Raw genomic sequence first — 15,915 nt, 5'->3', positions numbered from 1 at the left:
CCATTCTACGATTCTGTGATTTCTTATATAGCACCAAAAATCACCAGGCAATAAATAATTTGAATAAAATCATTAACCGGCCATTTGTTGATGTTTCCCCTTAATTTACCCCAGGGGAATCTCAAACCTCACGACCTCTGTACCGGGGTAGCCTGGTGCCGGGTGGTTACACACTAATGCTAACCAAACACTGCCAAGAGGATGTAAGCAGTGATATCTAAATTGGTTGCCAGTAATTAAGAGATGTGTTTAATGGCATGGGGCAGATCAACAGGGCTGAGTGCAGAGGATAGGCTTTCCCAGGGCAAGAGCCAGCTAAATTGTCCTGGAAACTCCCATTCATGGTTACAGGACTGGTTAATAAAACCAGGCGTCCTCTTCTTCCAGAAGTGCTGATGGCGGAGGGCAATTCCTTCTGTGTCCATCTCCTTATGAGAAAACTGCTTTAAAACAGCACAGGCTCTCTGCGAGTCACTCCTTGCTTTGCAGTCCCTGATGTCAAGGTGTTTAGAAAGCACCAGGAATCGCAGAGTACAAACGTGGCTGAACAACACGAGATAAACCAAACCCACAGTATTATCCTCCAGCTTTTCCTTTAGCGTTGGCATTCACATCGTTCTCATTATTTCACGGTCCCTGCTTGCTCCGTTGGCAAAAATCCAAGCATTTCAGCACACAAAGAGTTACACACTCCCAAAGCCCTGGCAGATGTCCACCTTTCTGTGACTCTCCGCAGGAGGAAGCGCCCTTCCTTGCACGGAATGCCTCGTGAAGCCCATTGCTGGGCTCGGAGCTCGGAGCCGCCCATTTACCCATGTCTTATGCCACTGCTGGTCTCTGTGTAGGTCCTGGACACTTTTGTTCCCACCAGGGCCCTTCTCATGCGCCGGCATGGCAGCAGTAGCCTGCAGACTGCTGCCCGGTACCTCTGTGAGATGAGGTTGTAGAGGATGGGATTGATGGAGGCACTCAGGTAGAACAGCTGCAGGGCAAAGATGTTGAAGTATTGGGAGAACAGCATCGTTCTGGTGTCCCGGGTGCTTATAAATATGATCCTGCCAATGTGGAAAGGCAACCAGCAAATTACAAAGGCCAGGATCACCACAGCTACAAGACAAAACAATACAAACCATAGTTAAGGAGTGAGTTAATCCAACAGTCATCTCGTATTCTCAGTTTCATAGAATCACAGAATGATATGATTTGGAAGGGACCCTTAAAGGTCATGTGGTCCAACTCCCCTGCAATGAACAGGGACACCTACAGCTCAGAGCCCCTCCAGCCTGACCTTGGGTGTCTCCCCAAGGACAGGGCGTCCACCACCTCTCTGGGCAACCTGTGCCAGTGCCTCACCACCCTTATTGTACAAAACTTCTTCCTTATATCCAGTCTAAACCTCTCCCGTTCTAGTTTGAAACCATCTTCCCTTGCCCAGTCACAATGGACTCTGCAAAGGGGTCTGTCCCCTTCCTTCTTACAGCTCCCTTGTAGATTCTGAGAGGCCACTCTCAGCTCTCCCCAGAGCCTTCTCTTTCACACAATCCCATCTGGTTTTGCAGACAGTACAAGTGATATACAGAAATAAGTGGCATCCAGTTGTTGAAAATGGGAACAGCACTGAGTGCAGTTGTCAGCCTTTGGATTAAGAGGCGACGGACAAAAACTCAGCCGATCTCCAGCAGCTGAGTTTGCTGAGAAAAAATCTAACAGAAACATAACATCTGTACAGCGGGATCAGAACAACAAGGATTCCCCCTGGGGACGCCTGTAATGTCATGCAGATGATATGGAAACCACAGTTCAATTTCAGAAGTATCCCTGTGGAAGCACAGAGCTGCTGCTTACAGCACTGCTCCTACATACACCTCCACTCCCAAAACAAGACTGCAGGGCAGAGCAGTTTTAGCACAGCAACTTTACCACATACAAACACTCTCATAGCAGCCACATGGCTGAAGCAGATGTGGAACAGCCAAGTGTGTGGTTTAAAGTGTCTCCTATGGGGTGACTATAAAATAAATCACTGTATTCACAAGCGTAATCATTCTTGCTTATAAATGCATGCAAGTGAAGCGAATAATCATTTGCGGAGGATCCCTCGTTGTTTCTCAGAGCTTAGCAAAAGGAATAAAGCCAAAGCAAGTTTGTGCCTGGAATACATCACATGCAGAAATCTGTCAGCTCCTTTGAGGTAAGCAACAATCGTCACACAGGAACATACAGATACATGGAAATATGTGGATATATGGAGATATACGTAGAAATAAATGGCACTCACTGTTGAAAAAGGGGGTAGCATCGAGCCCAGCTGTCAGCCCTGGGACTAAAGGGCGACTGCTTTCTTTTGGAAAGACTGTTCAGCAGGTTCTGAGTTTGGATGCATGCGTTTCTGTTGGAGAGCCCTGCCTTCACAGTAAGTTAGCAAAGGGCGCTCTCTTTGCCACTGTATAAGAAGGGTGGAGAGGCATTGCCACAGGTTGCCCAGAGAGGTGGTGGATGCCCTGTTCCTGGAGACACCCAAGGTGAGGCTGGACGGGGCTCTGAGCACCTGATGGAGCTATAGGTGCCCCCGTTCACTGCAGGGGAGTTGGACCAGATGGCCTTCAGGGGTCCCTTCCAACTCACAGGACTGCCATTCTATGAAAGTCAGAAAAAGAGCACTTGTCTGAGCTAGCAGAGGGAACCCCACAGGGACTGCTAGCTCACACGGCTGTACGTGAGCTGGGACGCTCTGTGCTACCCCCATCTGCACAGGACTCTGAGGGTGCTTTGGCCCCAAGTCCTCAAGGAGAGCAGAACCACAGAACTGCTGGAAGGGAGCTCAAGAGATCATCGAGTCCAACTCCCCGCTACAGCAGGCACCCCACAACAGGTCACACAGGTGGGCGCCCAGATGGGCCTTGAGTATCTCCACAGAAGGAGACTCCACCACCTCTCTGGGCAGACTGTTCCTGTGCTCCGTCACCCTCACCGTAAAGAAGCTCTTCCACATGTCAGTACGGAACTCCCTGTGTTCAGGTTTTAGGCCATTACTCCTTGTCCAATTGCTACACACCACCAAGGAGAGCCTGGCCTCATCCGTCTCACCTCCCCTTGGATATTTACAAACACGAATCAGATCCCCCCAGTCAGAAGCCCTCACAGGAGCCAGTCTGTGGAATGGCGCTTTGCCGCCGGCGGTCCGTGGGCAGACGGGAGCCCGGACCGGGACGGATCCGACGGCTCCCGGGAGCGAGAGGCGCCGCGGGGGCGCGGCCGCGGGGCTGGGGGACTCACCCAGGATCCTGACGGTCTGCCGGTGGCCCCGCTCCCGGAGGGCCGAGCCGGGACCCCTCAGACGGCCCCTGCTGCGCCACAGCTCGCGCCCGATGAAGCCGTAGAGGACGCTGAGGCAGACGACGGGCAGCACGAAGTAGGAGGTGGTGACCCAGAACATGGTGCCCAGCAGCCCGGACTCCAGCGCCCGCGGGGTGGGCTTGCACTCGCGGCTGAAGTCGGTGCGGTTGTCGGGCTGCTCCACGCCCACCAGGAAGAAGAAGGGCGTCGCCGAGAGGAGGGCGAAGGCCCAGAGGGCGCCGATGACGGCCCTGACGCGGCGCCGGGTGACCAGCACCTTGGCCCGCAGCGGGAAGCAGACGGCGAGGTAGCGCTCCACCGTGAGGGCGGTGATGTGCAGGATGGTGCAGTAGGTGCAGCCCTCGCTCAGGTAGTGCGAGAGGCGGCACAGCAGCTGCCCGAAGATCCAGGGCCGGGAGCGCCACAGGCGGTACAGGTCGAGGGGCAGCCCCAGCAGGATGAGCAGGTCGGACAGCGCCATGCTGCCCAGGTACAGGTCGGTGGTGCTCCGGCCGTCGCGGTGCCCGCAGGTGACCAGCACCGTCAGCACGTTGCCCACCACGCCGACCGCGAAGAGCCCCAGGCACACGGCCGTCACCGGCACGAGCGCCCGCAGCGGCAGCGCCGAGCACAGCCACTCGTCGCACGGCGGCGCGGCCCACGGCTCGGCGCGGCTGCCGTTCCCCCACATGGCGCCGGGTCGCGGCGGCCGAACGGCGCTCCCTCAGTGCCGCCCGCCCGGCCCCGCTCCCGCGCCCCGCGCTCGGCCCGCCTCGCCCCGCCCCGCCCCGCCCCGCCCGAGCGGTGGAGCGGCGACTGCCGCGGACGGAGGGCGGAGGAACAGAAGGAACGAAGGACGAAAAAGAAGGATACTTTTATTGTCCACAGATTTTAAAGATACTTTGCTACATCGTTTATGCATTTTCTATGAGACTATACAGGTTTCATCTCCATGAAGTCCGACGTTGTACAGTTGCAAAGTGATATGTTTGGTAGTGTAACTATAACGTTTTAAAAAGTTTTAGGTTTTTTTTTTCTCTTTTTTTCTTTTTTTTTTCTTTTTCGGAATGTACAGTATATGAGGTAAAATTAAGATTACATTAAAAACCGTCTTCAATGCAGTCATACGCACTGAGGCTCAAATGGCAAATACACTATTAAATGACTATCAAAAATAGGAGCTCATTTGGATTTTACTATGAAAAACAGAAGTCACCGCAGCTTCACTGTAGTAACAAATCTTTACCATTTGAGACATTCGACCGTAAGAAATCTCTGGGCTGTTCCACTCAACCGCGCGCGCGCTGCCAAACGTGGCACCGGGGGGAGGGCTCTTAGAAAACACCTGTTGTCACCGGGGTCGGGGGAGGAATCGGCCTGGAGGTCAAAATGACAGGTTGGAAATAGAATGTAAACATACAGTACATCTCCAAGACAGATCGTTCCGCTCGCTTGGAGGCCAAGCTCTTCGCCATTGCTTTTTTTTTTTTTTTTTTTTCTTTTTTTTTCTTTTTTGTCTTTAAAACGAAACGCAGCAACAGTTTTGTACAGCACAGCTCATTGGACGTATAAACAAGTACGATACATGCCCGCTCTAAGGTACGAGAAATTCTTCAGAGATCTTCAAAGCACGAGACAGAGGTTCCTTTTTTATTATCATTAAGACCGACAGAAGTGTTTAATACCGTTAAAAATGCTCAACTGAACGCAGCTAGGAGCCGTTAATGATCCACTACCTTGTAACTCAAATAAATTAAAAGTAGCTCGTTACAAAGTGTGTGACAAAGAGCGTAAGTGTGATGAGACAAGAGTTTTCAAAGATAGGTTCACTACAAGCTCTGTGTCACTGGCAATCATCGACATCCAGCGAGATGTTCCATGGGATACTTGAGAGAAGTCAGTCTGGTCACCCAAGAACTCACGAACGCAAGCTCACAAAACATTGATGGGTTATGCAACTGCAAAGTGCTCTAATGCGACATTAACTACATGCAATTAACGATTTGGTACAGTATCCAAAAAGAGACATTACATTAAACATTAGGATCTCGAGGAAAAAAAAAGCAGCTTTAAGTTTTCTGGTGCAAATTACTACACTTCGTCTTCTGATTTGGTGCCCCAAAGGAAGAAAGAAAAGGAAAAGCGAACGAAAGGCAGTGCTGGATTCTGGTGGGTATGGCAAGTGAATGTCGGGGTAACAGCAAAGATTCAGAAACGAATTTTATCTCCAAGATCTACAAACTGGCCAAACCGGAGGGCACAGACACCTGTATGAACTGCATCCGATCAAAAGGCCAACTTCAGGACGAGTTTGCAATTTAAGCAACACACCTACAAAGTTCTCTCTCGCTCTCCCTTCTAGGTTCGTAAGAAGAGGCATTTTTATGAGGAAACATCAAATCCTGGGGGGAAGATAAACCACTTGTGCCATCCCCTCGCAGTCTTTCCAAGACATCTACTTGCAGTGAAGAACTCCACATTTACTGGGTAAGAAGCTTCCTTCGTGCACAGTCTTCCATCCAGTTTATTATTTGCTGCCTGAGAAAAGCCCCTTCCGTTTTTCATCATAAATCCTGCCTTCCAAATATTTAAGACAAATGAGGAGGTAGAAATACAGCGCTAAATTGCTTTCACAGCATCAGATTAATATTGTATACAGCACAAGTTTGTTAAGAGTAAGTTTTAAATGCGTTCTACTCATTCTTCCCTGTTATGGTAGTAACCCTTAAAAGTGTGGGCCAGGAAACCATTTCTACACTCGTGTTTACTGGTCAAACCCTTCGCGTTAAACACTGCCTGCCCCATATGAAGTTTGTACTGCAAGATGGCATATTAAAAAAAGATTGTAATTCTGTGGCTTGCATTCTAATAACGTGTGTCAGCCTACACCTACCAGTAAGCATTTTAAAGTGGCTGAAAGGGTTTGCATCAGTCCCAATGCCGGTGCTAAATGCCTGTTTTTGTAAAAGCAAGAGAACAGAATTTTTTTTTAGATTATGAGAAAGTAAAATGTAATGGGCAGCATTCTAAAATAAATCTGTTTTCTTCACTTTATTACAAAGTACTGAATGATAACAGCAATCAGAATGGAAAAGATAGCAAAAAGTGCAAGAATGACAGCAGCACACACTTGGTCGCTCTGTGACCATTGTGTCCTTGTGGTTTGCACAGTGTCCTTGTTGGTGCTTGTTGGTGGTTCAGTCCTCTGAGAGATGAATAGCACTGGTGAGCTGTAGGGGCCTATCAGGTCCTGGTGACCCGACGTCTCTTGGCACTGGCGAATGGCACATGCACGAAAACGGTATTCACAGTTCAGCTGGAGACCTGTGTATCGGAATGACCAGTCCGGACCCTTATAAATCTGTCAGAAAAGAAAAAAGGATACATCAAGTAAAAACGCCACACATACGTATACATACCTCAAGACGCCTTCCTTTATGAAGACAGGATGAAAGTTGAGGTTGTTCAGCCTGGAATAGGCTTGAGGGAAACCTGAAGTACCTTCCAGTATCTAAAGGGGGGCTGTACGAAAGAAGGGGACAGACTCTTTAGCAGGGTCTGCTGTGACAGGACAAGGGGAAATGGTTTCAAACTAGAATGGGGGAGATTTAGACTGGATATAAAGAAGTTCTTTACTGTAAGGGTCATCAGGCAGTGGCACAGGTTGCCCAGAGAGGTGGCGGATGCCCCATCCCTGCAGACACCCAAGGTCAGACTGGATGGGGCTCTGAGCACCTGATGGAGCTGTAGGTGTCCCTGCTCATTGCAGGGGAGCTGGACCGGATGGCCTTTAAGTGTCCCTTCCAACTCAAATGATTCTAAGGCTCTGGGGAGACCTCACTGCAGCTTTCCAGTGCACAAAGGGAAGGAAAACTGAGGAGGCAGTCTTTATCAGGGAGTGCAGTGATAAAACAAGGGGTCACGGTTTTAAACTAAAAGAAGGTATACGAAGCATGAGAAAGAAATTATTCGCTGTGAGGGTGGTGAGGCACTGGAACAGGCAGCCCAGAGAAGCTGTGGGTGCCCTATCCCTGGAAACACTCAAGGCCAGGTTGGATGGGGCCCTGGGCAGCCTGAGCTGCTGGGTGGCACTGCCCATGGCAGGGGGTTGGAACTGGAAGGGCTTAAGGCCCCTTCCAACCCAAGCCATTCTGTGATTCGATGGTGAAAGTAATTGTGTTCTCACCCATGGAAAGAAAAATATACAAACAAGTTCACAAACACAGTTTAAATACAAGAAAGTCTCCAATTTTTTCCATGTAGCACAGAAAAAGAACCGCAGATTCTTTTAAGGCATGATGAAGAGATATTAAATAAACTCTGTTGAAATCTGCAATGTTAAGTGACCACTTGAAACACAAATACCAGACCACAGGATATAATCTTCCATTTCCTAATATCTAAAATTGTATCACAAGATTTTAGGTAATTAACTACATCAAGCTACTTCATTCATTAAATCTAATCCAATCCAACGTACTTTGCTGTAGTTAAGATACCATGTGTTTCAAATACTGTCATTTAGCCCAATAGGCGTTATATTAGGAAAGCCTAAAGGAGTCCGTTCTGTGATTCATCATTTCAGCAGACCCCAGTACACAGATGACTTTCATTAGGGTGTCCTCCATGGGTGTCTCAGTTCATAGAATCATAGAATGGCCTGGGTTGAAAAGGACCACAACGACCATCTAGTTTCAACCCCCCTGCTATGTGCAGGGCTGCCAACCACTAGACGAGGCTGCCCAGAGCCACATCCAGCCTGGCCTGGAATGCCTCCAGGGATGGGGCATCCACAGCCTCCTTGGGCAACCTGTTCCAGTGCGTCACCACCCTCTGGGTGAAAAAATTCCAGCTGGTTGTTGGTGTTAACCAACTTCCTAGTTGGTTAACACGAGGAGATTCCCAGGATCAGCATGGAGTACCTAATTCAGCTAAACCTATGAAAATGCTGGTTTTCCATTTTAATTAATTTGCAGTTATGGAAGGCCCTGTAAAAAATCTCATGTGGGCACAATTTCTGTTTGTCGGTGTATCAATAGGAACTAAGCTAATATGCACGTAACCTGGTAGAGTTCAATTTCTCTGCTCAAAATCTTTCATCTTTTCTCTTTCCGGCATCTGGATTTCTTTAATTGGTAAAAGGATATAAAAATATCACATCAGTTGTTTCGCCTACAGCTATTTTATTGTTAGACAGTATTTTACAAGTGCAAACTTCCAACCATTCAATGAAAGAAGCAGGAAATCTGTTCCAATTTCGCTGTGTGAAGTTATTGTTGTGCCTGTGGCTACCCATGAACTCAGCACTCTGACAGCCAGGCGGCAGAGTGTTACTGGAATCTATGGTCTGGAAACTCTTGGAAAAAGCTTTTCTTCATCTCAAAATTGTTTGTGTGCAGAGACAGGGCAGGTCATCGAAAGTGCAGCTTCTCAAAATTCCACTGATTTATATCGCATATTCGGTAGCGAGCAATGAGGCCACATAAACACACCCTACTCTGAGCAGAAGCTGGACAGTATTGTGATGAAGGCAAAGAATAGGCTTTCTTAATTATGTTAACAGTAAAAGGAGAACTAAAGAAAATGTCTGACTGCTACCTGATGACGTTGGTCACCTCACAAACAGGGATAGTGGTCCAGCAGAGACATTTAATGCTATCTTTGCTTTAGCACGAGTGATGAGCCCAGGACCTCTGGAGGTTTGGTTTGGAGAAATGCGATTTATGGGGTGACAAGATCCTGGCTGATGTTGAACTTGAGTGGGATTTGCTGCTGTGATTGAATGAAGTCTAGGAGCCTGATGGGATGGGACTGTTTATGAGGGTGGATAGTGATAGGACAAGGGGGAATGGTTTTAAACTGGGCAAGGGGAGGTTTAGGTTGGATATTAGGAAGAAGTTTTTCATCCAGAGGGTGGTGATGCACTGGAACAGGTTGCCCAAGGAGGCTGTGGATGCCCCATCCCTGGAGGCATTCCAGGCCAGGCTGGATGTGCCTCTGGGCAGCCTGGTCTGGTGGTTGGCGACCCTGCACATAGCAGGGGGGTTGAAACTAGATGGTCATTGTGGTCCTTTTCAACCCAGGCCATTCTATGATTCTGTGACTCATTCCAGAGTACTGGAAGAGTTGGCCGATGTTACTGTGAGACCTCTTTTGGGTATTTATCTCAGTGGTCTTGGGAATCTGGAGAGACCCCATTTAACTGGAAGCTAGCAAATGTTATTCCAATTTTCAAGAAGGGAGAGAGGATTCTGGTAATTACAGGTCTGTCAGTCTCACTTTGGTGCCCGGTAAAATTATGGAGATTATTCTGGGAGGTGAAGGGACAAGTGGCTGGACAGCAGCTCCACAGAGAGGATTCTGGGGATTTTGACTGATGTTGACTCATACTGAGCTCACCAATGTGCCCTGGTGGCAAAAAAAAAAAGGCGGGGCCATATCCTGGGGAGCATTAAGAACAGCAGAGCTAACTGGCTGAAAGGAATTACTGTCTCACTATAGCTAGCATTGGTGCAGTCCTACCTTGAGAACTGTGTGAAGTTTTGGGCTCCACAATGTAATGACATCAACATATTAGAATGTGTCCAAAGGAAGGCAGTAAAGATGGTGAAGGGCCAAGGTGGCATGGCATGACTTATGGGAAGTGGCTGAGGATGACTGGTTTGTTCAACTTAGAGAAGTGACCTCACTGCTGTCTAGAAGTTCCTCACAAGAGGGAGGTGCTGACCTCTTCTCTGTGGTGACTAGCAAGAGGACATGAGGGAATGGCTTGAAGCTGTGTTAGGGAGAGTTCAGATGGGATAATAAGAAAAAAGTTCTACACTGAGAGTGTAGCCTGGCTCTGGAACAGGCTTTGCAGGGAAGTGGTCCTGGTCCCAAGCCTGCAGGTGTTGAAGAAGCAACCGGGACAATGCCTGTTGATATACGGCTTAATTCTTAAGTTGCCCTTTGTGGAGTCAGGAGTTGGACTCTATACGTCTGATGGGTCACTGCCAGCTCAGGATAATCTATGATTCTGTTTTACTCCAGCTACAGCTATGCCAGATGACAGAGGTTACTGTTCTCAGCTTCTTGTCCCTTGTGCTTTGCCACATGCTACCTTCCCCTGGCAGGAGGTTGGAACTAGATAATATTTAAGATCCCCTCTAACTCAAACCATTCTGTAATTCTTTGCTTCCTATCTCAGATTGTTTGCTGGGGTACTTATATGATTATTACATAACCCTTTTAAGAATCTGATTGATGTATATGCCTCAAATAGTAGATTATTAACTCATTTTGTCTGAAACATGAGGAGCAATGACACGAGGAACTCAGTTGGGGAAATTTCTGCAGGGAAGTGGCAGTAAACATCAGCGAGTTTATGTCTCATCATGAGACAGTTTGTTTTCTGTCCATGTCAAAGAAAATTCTTGCCATCACATTTAAGTATCTTAAAGGCTGTTTCCACCGTGTTTACTTTCTGACTGCTCCAGTATTAATTTCTGAAAACCAGTCTACTCATTTTATTGCAACTTACTGTACTAATCTCTTCTGGAAAGGTGAAAGGAACCATATACCTTCAATTGTAACCTTTATTTTCTTGTCCAGTTTATGTGGCAATGCACTTATTAAAGCATTATTTGAATCCATCTCTAGAAGCAAGTACACAGATTATGCCCTACTTACATATTTAATATTGCATTTACAATTTTAAAGTTACCATCAATTTGACCTTTAAAGGTCCCTTCCAACTCTAAAGACTCTATGATACTACTGATGCCCCATCCCTGGACCTTCAAGAAGATGCTGGATCAGGCCCTGTGCAAACTGATCTAGTTGTGGTGACACTGTTGGTTGGAGGGGAGATGGACTACATGACCTTTAAAGTTCCTTTTCAACTCTAAAGTTTCTATGATTCTATAAAGAGTGTTTACATGGCAAGATAATAAATACCTTGGATTACCGTTCAGAATGTACCGAAAAAAATAACAAATGGACACAACAAACATAGCACTGCACTAGAGTCATAATCATCTAGGTTGGAAAAGACCTTCAAAATCATCAAGTCTAATCATCAACCTGACCTACTGAGTCCCATCACTGAACTGCATCCCTTAGTGTCACATTTCCAAATCTCTTAAACAACCTCAGGGCTGAGAACTGCACCAGTTCCCTGGGCAGCCAGTTCCAATGCCTGACTACCCTTTCTGTGAACAAATTCTTCCTGATATTCTATCTAAAACTCCTCTGGTGCAACTTGAAGCCATTTCATCATGTCTTATCACCTGTCCCCTGAGAAAAGAGACTGACATCCTCCTCTCTGCAATCTTCTTTCATGTAGTTATAGAGAGCAGTGAGGTCTCCCATTTGCCTCCTCTTCTCCAGAAGTTATGATATATGAAAATATTAAATGTCTATAATCTACTGAAATACAAGCAACACATTTAATATTGGCCTATAATAAAATCATAATATATATGTATATATATATACACCAGAACTAATTGTTTCCTTTTTGGAAGGAAACCTGATTGCTTAATAGTGTGAAAGAGAGTTTAGAAGCCTAATTCCATGTCAATTAACAGGCACACCCTGGAAGATACAGCATGTCCTACTACTGAAATGATCCAATGGTAAGAATTGTATGATTCATTCTATGATTCTGTGATTCTATGAAAATATACTTCATTCTAAAAACAAAGAGAGGAATGCACAGTCCCCATATTCCTTTCTATAAGAGTACAGAGAAAGGAAGTATCTTGTTGAGTTATCCACTTAGGCATTTATATAGCACCGTTCTCAAGAGTATCTGGATTCACGGAGTGAGAAATGCAAAAAATGGCTCTGGGCAGCCTGGTCTAGTAGTTGGCAACCCTGCACATAGAAAGGGGGTTGAAACTAGATGATCATTACGGTCCTTTTCAACCCAGGCCATTCTATGGTTCTGTGATTCTAAGAAACCAATCACTGAGTTATAAAAAACCAAGTTTTCCTACACCTGAATGTTTATACTGCATAATTAGGGGTTCGCGGTTCTCTGTAAAGAGGCATGATTTACGACATCAGACCTTTCAAAATATTGCCGACTGTCTTCAAACAGCTTAGTGCAAAGATAACTTTTTTTGTGTCTCAATTCTGTACCATCTTTCTGTTTTCTTTGGCCATTTCTTCCCATTAGCAGACAATTCTGTCACCACTTGAGGTGTCAAGTTGTGTTTAGTAAACATCAGTATAAAAGCAGAGAGGCTGCAGCTTACTACCATATCACTCATATCACTTTTGTCTATTATAATAGCTTTAGGAGATGCTACCTTTTACTACTTAGTAACAAAGAGGTAGCATAGTGACTAGCACAATAATCTTTAATCTAAACTACTTAATCAAAAGCAGGAACTGAAGAAACATACAATAACTCAAATGCATCGTACCTGTTTGAATTCAGAGTCTTTTCCCACCATGACCTGAAGGCAGTAAATAACTGGATCGCCCTTCATGGGCTGCAGAACCTCCCACGTGATTTCACAGGTGTGATCGTTTATTCTCTCTATCCTTGGTGCTGAAGGAAACAAATCACAAAGCAACAGCTTAGCTCTGCTTTCTGTCACTTAACATTACATTCTCATAACTTGTAAAGATCTGTACTTTACGTGTGGTTTTTGACTTAGAGAAAGAAGAGATTCAGATTAATATGTATTCTTCCAACAGTGCTTCCTGGAACAGACTAGCAATGCTTTGGTCTCTTGCTAGCTTAGGTATCCTCTGACAGAATACGCTAAAACTTGGCGCCCGTAAATGCTTATCTTATTCAAGAAAATTAGGTGCTATGCCTAAAGATATTTTAATATTAGAATTAGAATTATTAGAATCTAGTAATTATTCTAATACACATACTAGAAAGAACTTCCACATCAAATTACTTCAACGGCTTGGCCACTCTCTCTCCCGGTAAGCAAGGATTTTAAGTACGAGCACTCTTGTGTCAAAGAATGCATAAACCCTCTTGGTTTTGGAGCAAATGTTTTAGGCTTTTGGAAACTACCTTAACAGAACACTACTTTACTATCCCTCCTTGCACTTTGAAAACTGCTTAGCACTCTACATACTCCAAAAGGAACATAACACTACCACCACTAACTTGCCATCTCTTTCAACACTTCCCATGCTCCCCACAACACTCACCCCCTCAAACAAACAAACAAACAAACAAAAAAGCAGCAGCATCTTTACCTTTCAAGGCAGCTGGAACAGACTTGGGAGTAGTGAAAACATATTCTTGAGAAAGGGGACCTTCACCAGCTTCATTACATGCCTGAATACAAAATTTGTACGATGTTGACTCACTGAGTCTTTGTACTTTGTATGTGTGACATGGTCCTCTGTATAAGGATACAAACCTGAAAGTGGAAAGGGTGGCTTAGAGTAAATAGAGAGCCAGAGTACTGTCTTCTAATTTATTCCTATAATTTCCCACAATCTAATGAGAATCCAGAAATACTTAACTATTAAACAATGAACTCATTTTCAAGGATAGGCTTTTGTTTTTCATGACTGTGAAATAAAATCTCTTTCAAACACAGAATACCATAGACTTCGTCCTGGCAAAAATGATCCTAAGCATTTTCAGACACCCTTCTACACTTGAAATGGGAAAGGACAGTAGTTCTCTCCCTCCCAACAAACAACGTGTATTTTCCTTTTTTGAAAAGTCACTTCACTTTTGAAAATTAGGCAGACCAGATTTTATCTATTTGCATCTTTGCAGCTCTCCCTTACTACACTTAAGAAAGGATCATGGATCCAACAGCTCTTGTACATCATTATTAGATGTAGGTAAATGATGATGCTCAAATGTGACTGGAAGCCTGAATTTCATTTGTGTGCATACCATGTACCATTTTGATAGCTCCTGTAGACTGGCCGCCTCCCTTCATGTTGTAATTCTGACAAAGACTGATTAAGCAGCTCAAATTCTATTTTCAGTTTTGGCATCCCCAGAACACAGCAGAAGTTGATTTTCTGCTGGGGTTACTGTCTACTTTCTTTTCTTTCTTTCTCTCTCTCTTTTTTTTTAATACACAGACTATACCTGTCCAAGGTCTAGTCTTGGTTGTCAGCAGTTAATACTTTTTCAGCCAAAACTAACCTTCCATTCTTATCCTCCATTTGAAGGTGGTACTGAATGGAGTCAGTTAACGCTTTTGCAGTTCCCTCTCCCCACTTCAGCTTGAGAGTCTGAGAACTGTATGCAACACACTCCAGGCGAGGTGGATCTGGGGGTAGAGGCTTTGTTTTCAGTTTTATGGTGTGGCTGAAAGGTCCTGCTCCAAGGCTGTTAAGGGCTTGAATTCGTATTCTAGTATATGAAAAGAAAGAATAAATTAACTTGAAATTAGATTTTAAAAAATAACCGGTTATATCCACCAGCTGCAACCAAGAGAGAACAATGGTACCACAGAGGCAGTACTTTCTATGGTGAAGAATTTTCTCACTATTGTGCTCTTATAAACACTCATGAAAATGCAGGAGTGTCACTCTCCTTGCCACATTTTAAGGGAGTTGAGCTGATTGCAAATTAAATGCATTAATGTACTCGCATCATAAGCATTAGGGCAAAGATACAAAAGCTACTTAAGAATGATTCATCTTTCTGACCCCGCAAGGCCTTGTAGCAAAATGTTTGATGGCCAAGAACTACAGAATTTGTATTTCTCACCCTGGAGTGATGAGAGGATGAAACAAACAAACAAACAAACACCCGCAAAATATATGAATCCATTAGCTTTGGCTATTTCATCAGCTGACTTTGAGAATGACTACAGGAAAGTTTTAAGCACTTTCCTGAACAGAGCTGGTTCATGTGAAAATAAAGGGATGGTGTCCAGCTCCTTCTCTTACAAAATTATGTTTTCACTGCTAATGTATCTCCAGGTGCCTGCAGACATCTTGGGTCTGCTTGGAATGGGAGGGGGGTCAATGAGAAGTCACATGGCAAAGGGGTTTGTAGAACTTGACATTCAGGGATAATTTTTATTTTGCAGGGAACTCAACAGAAAACCGTGTTGGCCAAGAAATTGGTTTCCAAAAACTAAAAATAGAAAACAGAAAAAAAAAAAAAAAACCCTGATGCCAATCTACAGATCTCACAGGTAGCCATAGATAGCAATGTTTGTCTAATCTCATTTTTCAAAGACTAAGGTTCACATGTCTGAAATAGTATCTAGGTAACTGGAAAAAAGTAATCACAGTCATTCCATTCTAAAACAATCAACTACACAATTTCAAAACACTGGAACAGAAATGTGTGTGCAAGTTTATGAATAAGTATCTCTCCTTCACTACAGTAACATTTAACATTATGTTAATTTATTATAGCACAGAACTACGGACTACATGCAGTTTTTTATTTGGACAGAGATGACGGTCCAAGATGTGTTCTGTAAAAGCACTTTCTTGGGTAGAAGTGCAGAAGTATCTCCACAATAGAAGCTTCTCAGTTTTAAGTTTGTTGGTATGGAGAGCAACAGCTCTTCATTTGCCAGCATTATTACTAAATAATTATGAGGAAAGCAAAAACATTTTAGTCGTGCATACAGCATT

General features: G+C 44.9%; 2 protein-coding genes across 11 annotated transcripts in view; both read right to left on the bottom strand.

Moving 5' to 3' along the window:
* Positions 1-222: 222 nt before the first annotated feature.
* On the bottom strand, positions 223-4,054 carry MLNR (motilin receptor). The gene is made up of 2 exons (NM_001127313.2): positions 3,277-4,054; positions 223-1,107 (listed from the first exon to the last, which is right to left on the bottom strand). The coding sequence occupies exons 1-2, from the start codon at positions 4,025-4,027 to the stop codon at positions 809-811; spliced, it is 1,050 nt and encodes a 349-aa protein (NP_001120785.1). The 5' UTR covers positions 4,028-4,054; the 3' UTR covers positions 223-808.
* A 137-nt stretch (positions 4,055-4,191) lies between these two features.
* FNDC3A (fibronectin type III domain containing 3A) overlaps positions 4,192-15,915 on the bottom strand; it is a 114,294-nt gene continuing 102,570 nt past the window's right edge. For all 10 annotated transcript variants that reach the window (XM_046941661.1, XM_040699830.2, NM_001012826.3 and 7 more), the window contains 4 exons: positions 14,462-14,671; positions 13,546-13,712; positions 12,747-12,874; positions 4,192-6,697 (listed from right to left, as the gene is read on the bottom strand). In XM_046941661.1, coding sequence (XP_046797617.1) covers positions 6,383-6,697; positions 12,747-12,874; positions 13,546-13,712; positions 14,462-14,671 — 820 coding nt within the window. In that variant the 3' untranslated portion in view covers positions 4,192-6,382. The remainder of the gene's footprint in view (positions 6,698-12,746; positions 12,875-13,545; positions 13,713-14,461; positions 14,672-15,915) is intronic.

This window comes from Gallus gallus, chromosome 1 (genome assembly GCF_016699485.2).
Source record: "Gallus gallus isolate bGalGal1 chromosome 1, bGalGal1.mat.broiler.GRCg7b, whole genome shotgun sequence".
NCBI lineage: Eukaryota > Metazoa > Chordata > Aves > Galliformes > Phasianidae > Gallus > Gallus gallus.
The sequence above is the reverse complement of the archived record's forward strand: the minus strand, read 5'-3'. Positions and strand labels throughout refer to the sequence as shown.